Source organism: Diorhabda carinulata, chromosome 6 (assembly GCF_026250575.1).
Source record: "Diorhabda carinulata isolate Delta chromosome 6, icDioCari1.1, whole genome shotgun sequence".
In the NCBI taxonomy this organism is placed as follows: domain Eukaryota; kingdom Metazoa; phylum Arthropoda; class Insecta; order Coleoptera; family Chrysomelidae; genus Diorhabda; species Diorhabda carinulata.
In genome coordinates this window covers 13,828,272-13,841,462 of record NC_079465.1, presented here as the reverse complement: position 1 = coordinate 13,841,462, position 13,191 = coordinate 13,828,272, and the positions used below count along the sequence as shown (strand labels likewise).

Here is a 13,191-nt window from a genome sequence, read left to right as displayed (position 1 = left end):
TGCGAGACTTGAGAATCCAGTGATTACAGCTGATCTGTTAATTCCACTCCTCTTAGACAGTTCAAAATGTGGAATGGATTTAATGCCAAAAATATTCATCTTCTACTTCATACACTCTAGAGTTCCGTAGTGTCTCATATGTCGACAGAATGTGGATAGAGATTTCATCCTCTGCGCAAGAGAATCTGCATAGGTTATTCTTACTTAGGCTGATACCTTCAGCAGATCTTCTCTGGTTATAGTTTTCAAGGATTTCTTAGCTTCTTGAATTCTCTTTTTTTGCTCTAAAACTTTTGGATTGGTTATCCAGAGGTTTTTCTTTAAATACTTCTCTTATGATTCTTTTTGTAATTTTTTATTAATTTCGAAGTTTTCAAAAGTTTCTATGATTGTTTCAAAGTTAACAAACTGACTGCGCCAATTAAGGGCTACTTCCATTAATGTGAAAATAATTTATCAATTTATTAAGACAATAGAACGACAATATTTGATAACTAAATTTCTGCGTACAATATTAATTATTAAAAAAATCTCTACGAATTTGCATCGAAAACATTAGTGTTTATGTCTAATTAAGGAATTTCGTAAATCAAAGACATAGTTTAATTCGATGTATGAAGCGGATAATATTGTATGTAGTAGCGAGAATATTGGGTGCATTAATTTTATCAGATATCAAATAAAAATCTATATGAGCATTTCTGCGTAAATCTTGGTATGCTCGGTATCTTGTAATAAATGATTTGGTTTCGTTTCTTCATTTATTTTCTTCAATTAATTTTGAAGCAACTACATATACCTAAACAGATAAGCAGCGCTGTTACGTAAAACCTAACGAGAGACCGCAGAAAACTACAAATCAATAACTAGTTTGATACTCAAATGAAATATTTGCATAAAAGATGCTGAAAATATCTATGAATATCTTTTTCACACAAAATTTCCAATAATCTTGTCTTTCAGCCTCAATGAAGGTGTTAAAACATTTTTATTTTTAAAAATATGATAATTGTGTATATGCTTATTCATAAACAGAAGATGTACATATAATAAAATTATTAACTAGAGTCTTATTAACATAGAAACATAAAAATGGTAATATGCATTACTCACATATAAGTTCTCCAGTATTAGGACAAATCTCAAAATTGGAACTAGAAGACAAACGATCACCGCCTCTACCTCCAATATGTCTTGGAGGTAAATCAGGTGCTTCCGGACGATTATATTCTTTGTGATCACCGTGACCTCCCTCATTTCCTCCTGGTCCAGATCGCATGCAATACCTACGATTGTAAAGGACTAAAATTTTTTGACGAAAAGGAAGTCACAAAACAAAAATACTTTATGTCATAATATAAGTGACTAGTAATACTGAATACACTGTTTACACCACCACTATATCAACACTCACAATTACACTGTCTGAGCGTTTTCTAAACGAAAGTCAGACAGTGTAATTGTGAGTATTGGTGTAAACAGAATATTCAGTATGAATATCGCCAACGGTTCCAGAAATTCCAACTTAGTAACTAGTAATGCCAAAAAATACTTTTGACGAATTACACTTAAAGAGGAGCTTATTCAACTTTTCCGAGATATAGTGCAACAGTTCAATAACCATAATTGGCAGTTACTTAGGAATTGCCTTGATTACCACATCACAATTTGTAGTTAAAAGTAAGATCAGTTGTCATCGTGCAACGTAACATTAACCAACCTCGAATGTGCAGTGGAACAAGACTGGTTGTGAAGAAGTGATGAATAACGTCATTGAGGCAGCAATCATAAAGGGAAAATACAAGGGAGAGGATTTCTTGATCTTGCGTATACCGATGATTCCAACGGATTTACCATTCGATTTAGACGTTTACAATTTCCGGTACGTCTGCTTTTACGATGACCATAAATAAAACGTAAGGCCAGCCGTTGGAAGTTTGTGGAAGTATCTTAGAGTTTCCTGTTACGTCGCGTGTTCACGTATTGGAAAACCGTCATCTTTGTTTATTTACGCATCACAAAACAAAACAAAAATATAGTTTATTAGAAAACTTTAAATTGTTAACAGACAATAAATAGTCAGTATTTCAGGAAAACTCTGTTTTGTAAGTAAGCAACATCATGTGTAATTAATTGAAAATAATAATAAAACTTCATTCATACCGAGAATTTTTTTATTTGTTTTAATAAAAAAGGATTCCTTTTGTTTGTTTTAAGTATATTTTATACAAAAGTTCAGGTCTTTTATTTATTGATTGAGACAGTACGAAGTAAAAAAATGAAAAGCAACATACTAATAGCATACAATCTGATCCTTTACAATAAGCTTTATTAGAGAGGCAAAAATAGACGTTAAAATAATGAAACGCAAATTGGTTCAGATAAAGGGTTACTGTACCTGGAAAAATGAAAATTAGTACATTTTGAGGAAATACTCTAGTTTTGACAATATTTATGAAATAAAACTAATACTATAGTGAAATTTCAAATGTATAACCATCTGTAAACTTTACATTTATTGACGTTTTCTAAAGAAATCCAATATTTTAGTTTGTCGAGAGGTATTTAGTGACAAATAAAAAGCTTTGTCTCGTAATTTACGTAAAAGAATTTTTTCTGGCAAAGATATATACACTTGGTCAGTTCATGTCAAACGTATTTAAAGCAGTTCCAATTATCAGTAAGAGGTTCAGTTTCATTTATGTCATCATTGTTTAGTAAGAAGTCATTAATATCAGTCCCAGAAGAGCCTCTATCAATGAATAATACTAAAGGGATCTCATCTTCGGATTCAAAGTAATCGTCTGTATATATAGAAAACAGCTCCTTTCATTGTAGTCTTCTCAACGACATGATATACAGATTCCAATTCCTGTTGTGCAAAAAGTTCAAGCAAAAGTTTTTTCTTATAATTCACTTTCATGTTTTGAATACCGTTTGACTTGATGGGAGCTGTACAATTAGGAGGCTTGTATAAAAGTTTCTTCAATGGATTGCAGGTCTTCATCAAGCGGATGTGTCGACGCATTATCGCTTTCAATGTTAGGTTCTTCTTAGATAAGAATTTTTTACTTCAGGGACAAAGTATCTTTCAAGCCACTCTAGAAATGTAGGTCTCATCACCCATACATTTATTTGTTCCATGCAAGATACTGATAGCTTTCGTACAGATACAAAGGCACGAGGCTTTTGAGCTTTGCCAATGAACAACAAAAGCAGTTTGTGCGTCCCAGCAGCATTCACACATAACAGAAAATTTGGAGACTTTAGAATCTGGGGCTCTAAGTTCTAAGTCAGTTGCCAACGTTTTGTCTGGTATCGATACAAACCAAAGGCATTTGCGTTGTAGATTTGCTTTGCAAATAAATTCTAATTGATAATACCCATGAATTCGTCCTGGAATGGTTTTATGGAGTCTTTGTTGTCTGCCAATTTCTCGCCGGTTATTTTAACTTAACGTATCTCTTTAAATTTTCAACCAACCTTTTCTGACAGAAAACTCACCTCGCCCAAGCTTTCTCCACCAAAATATCGCCTAATAAAGGAATGTTTTTCCGTCGCTGTTCTATAAACCGTGTAAACAATTCAATCTCGAGTTATGGATTATTTTCGGGCGTTTTGACGTTTTTTTGTACACCTAGACCCTTTTCAGTTCTCACAATATAAGATCATATCTATTCTTCCTTTTTCTTAATATCAAAAATGGTACATTGGTCCACACCATATTTCTGCGCAAGAAAACTAAAAGAAATATCTTGCTTGAGTTGATCCAGATTTTCACATTTCTCAGAAATAGTCAGGATAACAGGGTAACACAAATAACATTGTGACAACTGTCGTGACAACAAGTGAAAAAACGAACAGTGGGGCATTCGCATTAGACGGGGTGAGGATTAAAACGTCCTGATGTAATTCGGTTGGTAATAGAATCTTATGTTTATTCTGTAATGCAGTAATATAAATGCTTACAATAGGAAAATTCAAAAAAATATTGCCAAAAAGAACCAAGAGCCATCAAAACCATGTCAGAACCAAACATATCATTTAAAAAAGCGGAAAAACATTACCAACTTCGACAAAAACATGTTTTGTTAGATCAACTTGACTTAACACAACCTAACAAGTGTTTCAACACAGTTCAACAACGAATAACGAAAATAAAAACCGTCCGCATCCGTCTGTATTCGCTTTAAATGCAAAAAAGAAACAAAAACAATGAGCATTTTAAATCCGCAGAGACAGATAATTAGAAACACATTTGTAGAAAAGTTCGTCCAAACCAATTTTTTAAAAATGGAATACCAATTTTAACTAAGGTTCTAAAAGGTTAACAGAGTTGGATTAAAAAGTCTAAAGGAAGTCTAATATATTAGTTCAAAATAAAATTTTAATTATGAGTAAAAATAAATTAAAATCTTATTTCATAAACTATATAAAATTTCTTTCTCGATTAAGTAATTTTGCGGGGCTTCTACCTACTCGGGGCCTGTGGCTTCAGGTCCCCTATACCCTCCTAAACACGACGCTGGTGGTTAATAATGATCCCGATTTCCTGAATGTTTCAGGGTAAATTTTATATGAACTTTTAAAACATTTTTAATTTTTATATAAAAAATATTTATATAAAGTTTTTAATAGACGATTGTACAATGGAGTGAATATTTGATATCAATAAAGGCACACAAGAATAAAAATTGCCAAATATATGTTGATCACACAACACCAAAAGCTTGGGTAGAAGAAACTAACATCAAGAAGAAAATTTATAGATAAACCAAACTCAAAAACCCTACAGAAATGTATTTAAATAATTAATAGATTCAAAATTATTAGTTTAAAAGGTTTATTATTATTTTTATTTAGTTTCTTTTTCAGAAAAAGAAAAAAATTAGACAATACTTCATATAATCTGCCATGTTGGCAGTGTAGCTGGTTTCGTTAAAAATTTTCTAGGTATTTTGAATCGAAAGAAACAAGTTATAACTACAAAACAATTAATGTGAAGTAATTTGAGCAATGGTTTTTTTCAAGAATTTCTGCCTGCTTGAAAATAACAGCTTCATAATTTCAAATAATGGGCCGAAATCACTATCGGAAACAGTCGCAACAGGTATCTCCAGAAAATTGGTTTTCCAAACTGGCCCGGTTAAAAAAACAATGCTAAAGATCAGCTTTTTTATGTTGCACAACAACATAAGTTGAAATACAATATGTACATTTTTGATAAAAAATAAGTTTTAGCGAGTTGTTAGATAAGTAGGAAAGTGTCGAAGATGATTTTTATGGTAATAATTATGCGCATGCGCAGTATTCGCTGTGACTCTACAGCTGATCGAAAATTTGTCTTATAATTGTTTACATTTTATATCAAATAGTTTTGCATGAAGTTCATGTTCTCTATATTGTTTTTGAGTTTTTTATATGTACGTTATCTATTTTGTTATGAGCGAGCCAATAAATAGATGTTTGAAAAGTATGTTAAAATAAAATTTATGAAATTTTAGGTTATAGAATGCCTCGAACTTGTAAAAATTCTACAGACTATGTTTGCTACATTTGTGAGGAATTCGTACTAAAAACACAGCAAAATGTCATGACAGATCTTGATAAAACAGCTTATAATCTATATTTTGGATTTTCTATAACGGAGCGAGATAAGAGTTGGTTGCTAAAAGTATGTTGCAACAGCTGCTCGAGAACATTGAGAGGTTGACTTGAAGGAAGTCACAAATCCATGCCGTTTACAATGCCAATGATTTGGAGTGAACCTCAGAATCATGAAAATGATTGTTATCTGCATGACATCAACACGAGGATTCTAAAAAAAAAATTGAATACCCGAATATCCCATTTACGAAGAGGCCAATTCCTCATGGTAAAGGCACTTTACCTCCAGCTCCACCAATTAATGAGAAGGTGGTATTTAGAAATATTAATGGTATACAATCTCAATCGAGTCTTTTTTTCTGCCGGTACATCTTCATACACTTGTCTGGATCTTCCAGATCATCTAAAGAACCTCATTTACTTAAGCAAGGTGACTTAAATGATTTTGTTAGAGCATGGGGACAAATCTAAGGCGCAATTACTTGGATCATGATTAAAACAGTGGAATCTATTGGGTAAAAGTACTAGAGTTTCATATTTTCGTACGAGGCAAGAAGATTTTACGAGTTACTTTTCCAAACAAGATGATTTGGTACATTGATTCTAGTGAATAGAGACTTTTTATTTATACTTCAAAAATAAGCTTAAAAGCCGTTCTACTCCATAATGGTAATAAATACCCATCTGTGCCTGTTGCACATGCTACGGACATTGCAAACTAAGGAAAATTGCAAACGTAGGGTATTACTCGAAAATATTGATTATTCTCAATACCTATTGAATGAGATAGTCGCGCAAGAGAAAAACATTACAAAATAAAAACTTAGCCACTAAGAAAAAGTTCAACTCCTGGGCTTAAAAATTTTTCTCAGAAATCTTTGGTGCCAAGTGAGAAAATTTTTCTGCTACTACGTCACATAAAGTTAGGACTCATAAAAAAATTGGTGAAAGCTATGAATAAAGATGGTGCAGGTTTTCAATATCTATAAACAAAATTTCCTCGAATCAGTGACGCAAAATTGAAGGAAGGAATTTTTGTAGGTCCACAGATACGTTAACTAATGAAAGACGAAGCATTTCATTCGAAGTTGAGCAAAGCAGAAAAAAGAGCTTGGGTGGCTTTTGTGGAAGTTTTTGTTAAAATTTTCTTGGGAATACAAAAGCTGAGAGCTACTGACAAATCATTCCGGAGCTTCTTTCTGCTTATAAAGCTTTAGAATGCAATATTAAGATTCATTTTTTGGACTCATTTAGATTTTTTTCCTGAAAATCTTGGAGCCGTATCAGATGAACATGGTGGAAGGTTTCATCAAGATATAATACAGATAATAATTTGGGATTATTTTTCACTGTAAAATTTTGACCGCAATATTTTTTTATTTCTCTATGATAATTGCTTAATTTTATGTCAGATTCCATGTTTAGAGAACAAAATAGATATGATGAATCAGTTTTTTTTGCAGACCAATATAAAATATAATATAAACTTTGAATTACTTAATTTACCATTAAGTGCGGTTCTATTGGACCGTTTAACAGAAGCAATAATTGATGTAGCAATTCAAAAAGCTATTCCACAACACAAAACATTTTCACTGATATTACAATTTGACATCCATTGGATAAAACATGTATGTCTCTGTATTGAGTTAATAAATGGAATGAAAAACATCAATACATTTTCATTTGACTTTGCTTATATTATACTCTTAAAGACATTTTTATTTTCATAAATGTTTGATCATAATATGAAAAGGATAGTTACTTACCGAATTGTTGCCAACCATGAACGCATATCATCAGTGTCCAAAGCTTCTATTACAAACTCCATATTGTTGCTAGCTTTCAATACAAAAGTGTTCTCATGATCTGGCATTTCCAAGGCTGTTGTCTCCCTTGCTTCAGTAATAAGGGCACAGAATACTCCACATCTTGGCTATACAATAATATCATTAATAGTGCGAAATTACATCTGTAATATTTTCTGAGAATTTTTCTTTTCAAATATTTCTACTATATATATATATCTACTATATTAGTTGCTCAAATACAGCATTTCAACTTCTTAAGTTAATTTTCACCCACTTCAGCGAGGGCTCAAGTTTTAGAAAATAGCTAGAGAGTACCTCTCACATAGCCATAGATCATCGCTTAATGCATTTTGGTACATAAATATTGATGAAAACACAAATTATACAATGCGGTCTATATGTATGGAATAAATTTAATTCTAGCGTTAGTATGTACTATGTAAAAACAACCTAAAAAGGTCGATTTTCATTCTTAAATTGACAATTTATAGTATAAAAACATTATCCCCCTCCAGTACCCCCTCGAAAATTTTAAATAAAAAAGAGGATCGAGTGGGAACTTGTTAGAAATGGATTGTAGTCCGCTGTTCAGTTATATAAAGTTTGTTTAAATTTGGTGCAATAATAAAAGAGAAAATTAAGTTTTAACATGTAAAATTTTGATAATGTCGTCTATCACAAAACTTTATGTAGAATGATGTAGCATAATGTTTAGAATGTATTTTTCAATGTACTTTACAATTAAATGTTCAAAATGACCACCTTTCACTTCTTGACAATAACCGAAGCGATTTTGGAATTCTCATATCGGGGATCTAGACGGCCATTCGATCGTTCCACGTCTTCCAATCCATCTACAGTAATAGAAAAAACCTCGTTTACATAATTTCTAAATGTACGAGCAAAATGCGGGGGAACTCCGTCCTGTTGGTAGTAAATGGATCGATCTATCTCATTTAGATGATGAACATAAGAAAAAAGTCTTTGTAATGTAGGTACTGAGAAGTTATTCAAAAAATCTAGATAAACCTCACCTCAAGGAAATAAGGGCCAATAATTTTATTGTTAATGATACCTGCCCAAACGTTCACTTTTTTAAGATATTGAGTGTCAGCCTCACACATCCAGTGTATCCTATCTGTTAACCGTTCAGTTTAAATGAAACGTCGCTTCATCTATTTTGTTTATGATCTGCAAATCTGCTTTCATTCTGTCCATCATCTATTCACAGAATTCTCGCCTTCTAACAGGATCATCTTCATTTAACTCCTGGGTAATTTTATACTTTTTACTTTTTTGGCTCTAAAAAATCGAAAAATCATCCGATTTCGATCATTTTTTTACGGCAGATTTATTACGGCGAAATTATGGGAATAGACTTATATTGGTTTCAGTGCTTTAAATGTTGATGAAAATGCACTCATTCACGAATAACTGTCGATAACTTTTTTCCAAATAATCAAATGTTGTTATATTTTTTTTCATAATCTACACAAAATAACAAACAAATTGAAAAAAAATTTATACAAAAATGTTGATTCATCATGTTTTTATAATTAAAAATAATAACAATTTCTCTTAAAATTGACCTTTTCTCACATATAATCGTTTGTAACGTAATCATTAAAGTTATATGAACAAAAACATTCTCAAAATCACTTATTATAATCAACTGTACAATATTAAGAGTTAACTTTTATTTCAAAAATTGAAAATTTACACTATTAAAAAAATGGTATCTTTCTAAGGTTAACTGTTGGTGAGGTGAGGGGCCGGGGGTATTGTTTGAAAAGTAGACCAAATGTGAATATTTGTTTCGAATTTTTAGCAAGTGTAATGGGAAAATTGGTGGTCGGCGCCAAATTGTTGAGATCGATGAGGCTAAATTCGGAAGACATAGGAAGTACAATAGAGGAAGAGTTATTGAGGGAAAATGGACTATTGGAGATATCGAGAGGGAGTCAAATGTATTTTTTATGGAACCAGTAATGGATCTGAGTAAAAAGACACTATTGGAAGTGATCAAAAGAAGAATAAGCCTGGGACTATGATAATATCGGATTGCTGTAGGGCTTATGATTGCTTAAATGATGAAGGTAATTATCAATTTTCCATTTAAAGTCATAAAACCATATAAAACCTTCACTTGAGATATTTCCTATATTTTTACACATAAATTCGCCATAAAATTCGGATGATTTTTCGATTTTCTAGAGCGTTTATGATAACATTTCAAGTCAGAAAACCATTTGAAATCTTTAAGAGAGACAAAAAATGAATAAACAAACATTTTTCAATTTTATTTCCAAAATATTCGATGTTTTGTGTAGATTAAAAATAATATATGAACTTTGTTTGATGATTTGTAAAAAAGTTATGAACGATTATATGCGAAGAAATGCGTTTATGATCGTATTTAAAGTCATAAAACTATATGAAATCTCCAGTTGAGGTATTTCCCAAATTTTTTTTCATAAATCCGCCGGAAAAATGAAGATGTTGAAAAAAAATTCATTGAAATTGTATGATTTTTCGATTTTCTAGAGCCAAAAAACGAGGGGACCACGAAAGTATAAAATTACCAACTCCTGAAGTATATCTAACTTTTTATCATCAGTAAATTGAACATTTCTACCTGTTTTTTCAATATTTTTTACATGTCCAGTTTCACAAAACATTTTTTTTAATTTTGCTCACTGTAGACTGTAAAACGTGTTGACCAGAGACATTAATATTAAAACTTTCTCATTTTTTGAGTTCTTGTTTTATTACCACAACCAATCATAATTAAAATGTCTATTCTCTAGTCTCGGACAAATGAGCCATAAGTATTTAATATGTTACCGGCAAATCATGTAATTCAGGCATTCTATAAAATGCTGGGTCTTTATAGGCGAAGTATGGAATCGAGCATTCATTCCATGGTTCGACTAGACATTCTATGAAATGTCTAGGCATTACATGAAATTCCGGAGTGAACTTAGGTCATGTATATAATATTCACATTAACTACGTGAGTTTGTATTAAAAGATACTTTATTTATCTTCTGACGATTGACGTGACCAGTGAAGTTTACAACTGATATATAGATATATGTTTTATATCTATATATTCAGTAGTTAATATAACTAATCTAACTTAACTACGTCAAACATAAAGTTCATTGGAATTCAAAATGCCACAACAATTCCTCATGCAAAAACAAATAGGTGGATATACAGGAAAGATTGATTTTAGTAAAATATTTTTTACGTTAAAACGACTGTTAATAATTTATATCCATAATTTGACTAAAAATTTTTTATAACTCTGTATATACTGTGTTATGATTTTTCGATAGTTGCGTTCTGCATTCATTGTTATATTAACAGTACGTACAATTACTTATCAGTTGTAACTTCACTCGTCAAGTCAATCGTCAAAAGGTAAATAAAGTATCTTTTAATACAAACTCACGTAGTTCACTCCGGAATTTCATGTAATGCCTAGACATTTCATAGAATGCCTAGTCGGACTATGGAATGAATGCTCGCTTCCATACTTCGCTTAAAAAGACCTGGCATTTTATAGAATGCCTGAAAATTTCATAGAATGCTTGAATTGTATGATTTGCCGGTGACAAATACACGTACAAATATTCAAAATTCAAAAATTATCTTTACAACTTCAACAAAAATTCATAACTTCGAACATAAAAAAGATATTTATATTCTGTCTTTTGTATTACTGCAACTAATAAAGTTTTTTTTCCATACGCTGAACAGTTATAAGACACCACAACAGAAAGCTCAATGCGTGTCATAGTTCATACAAACGACATCAGATACACAGGTTCAACGGAACTTCAGGACAAAATTCCAAAGAAGCCCACCATCCAGACCCTCCATCCGTGCATGGCACACAAGCTTCATGAGCACTGGATCAGTATTGCAATAAAGTGGAGCTGGACGACCCAGCATAAGTCCAGAAAATGTGGAACAAATACGACAAACATTGCAGCACAATCCGAAAACTTCAACAGCTCGGAATTAGTTTCATTTGCAGCCTTCAAAATGGTTTTGGGAAGTTCTTCGTCGGATGAATCCATTAATATTATTGTATCGGATTCGGTTTAATGTGGTTTAATTTAGAAGAAGATTCCACTTACTCGGTCACTTCCAAGACGTTTTAAACACCTTTGACGTTTTAGTAACAATTACATGGTTATATAAAAAATATCTGTATTATTTTATATTTTCAAAAAATTAAAAATGCTACAAAAAGCTAGAAAAGCTTTAAATTTTATTTGATGGACTATTTCGTAAATATTGATTTACCTGTAGTAACAATAGTTAGAATCTCAGAAGTAAAAAAGTACCGAATAACGTCAAAATTTGCATAATTTTACTTTCCCGCACTAGTGACACTTTCAAAACTAAAATGCGTGCGGGAAAGAGGATTAAAACGCACGGTCGTAGAAAATAGTTATTTTCCTAACAAGTGCGGAAAGTGATACTTTCCCGCATGCGGTCAAGTGCGGGAAAGACACTTTACGCATAAGTTAGGAACATTATTTTTTCTACAACCGTATATACAAAAAAGTATACCAACTTATTTTTCAAAAATTATTTTATTCCAACTGTTGAATTTCTCTGAGCAAAATTGAATCCTATTTTACAAATTATTTTTTTTTATTTTAGTATTTTAACATTATGCTTAGATTTTATGTTTAAGGAAACTTAACATTTAGTTGAAAAATATTTTAGAAAAGGAAAAGTAAGTCCTACCTCTGTTTTATGACCCCGGACACATGGGTCACACAAAGGACTCTTTTACTTTTCGGAGTAATGCACATATTTTTAGTAAAACATCTGTAATTTTACGATTCTTAAGAAGAGGCTTAGACCTCATTGTACATATTTTATTATTAGTTTTTTAGTTAGTACAAACCGACTCTTTCAAGCGTAAGGACGCTCCTCGAAAACGTAGTCTTTTAAATAAAGACTTAATATATGAATGTTAAACACTGTGTATTTCATTTATAAATATAAAACCTAATAATCACGATTACCTATCCATAACTTTCAACACCAACAAACATAATACAAAATTTTAACTAAAAACTATTAATTATTTTAAATATTAATATTGAAAACACAATTTGTTGTATTCTGTAGACTAGTAAGAATTGCCGGCCCAGTGGAGTTATTTGGTTTCAACTGGAAGGTAGATGACGTCGGTGAGGATGGCATCGGTTGCAGGTCGCATAAAGATGACGATGACGGTGACGGCAACAGTTTTAAGTCATTTGTAGAACAGAGAAACTTTATACTATCGAATAGCGGGACCATAATGTATTAGATTTCAAAGCCTTACTTAGGTCTGAAAAATACGCCAGAAATACCTCTTCCTTATAAGTTTTGGCCCCTTTCTCCTTACACCATGTAACAAAATGGTCGTATTGCTTCTCATACTTTAGTCTGGATTTGGCAGGTAACAGCTCGGAATTAGCTTAATTTACAGCCTTCAAAATGGCTGGGAAGTTCTTCGTCGGATAAATCCATTAATATTATTGTATCGGATTCGGTTTAATGTGGTTTAATTTAGAAGAAGATTGTACTTATTCGGTCACTTCCAAGACGTTTTAATCAACTTTGACGTTTTAGTAACAATTACACGCTTGGGTTGTCATAGCAACTGATATCAAACCCGGTGGTTTGATAGTTGTTTCTCCTTTGAAGAATGTCACTTTCCCGCACTAGTGCGGGAAAGTGACATTTTCAAAACTAAAAT

General features: G+C 31.9%; 1 protein-coding gene across 2 annotated transcripts in view; it reads right to left on the bottom strand.

Moving 5' to 3' along the window:
* The window catches only part of LOC130896016 (SH2B adapter protein 1), a 110,931-nt gene that overhangs the window by 73,153 nt on the left and 24,587 nt on the right, over positions 1 to 13,191 (bottom strand). For both annotated transcript variants that reach the window (XM_057803745.1, XM_057803746.1), the window contains exons 3-4: positions 7,377 to 7,543; positions 1,114 to 1,286 (exon numbers count right to left, since the gene is read on the bottom strand). In XM_057803745.1, the coding sequence (XP_057659728.1) occupies positions 1,114 to 1,286; positions 7,377 to 7,543 (340 nt within the window). The remainder of the gene's footprint in view (positions 1 to 1,113; positions 1,287 to 7,376; positions 7,544 to 13,191) is intronic.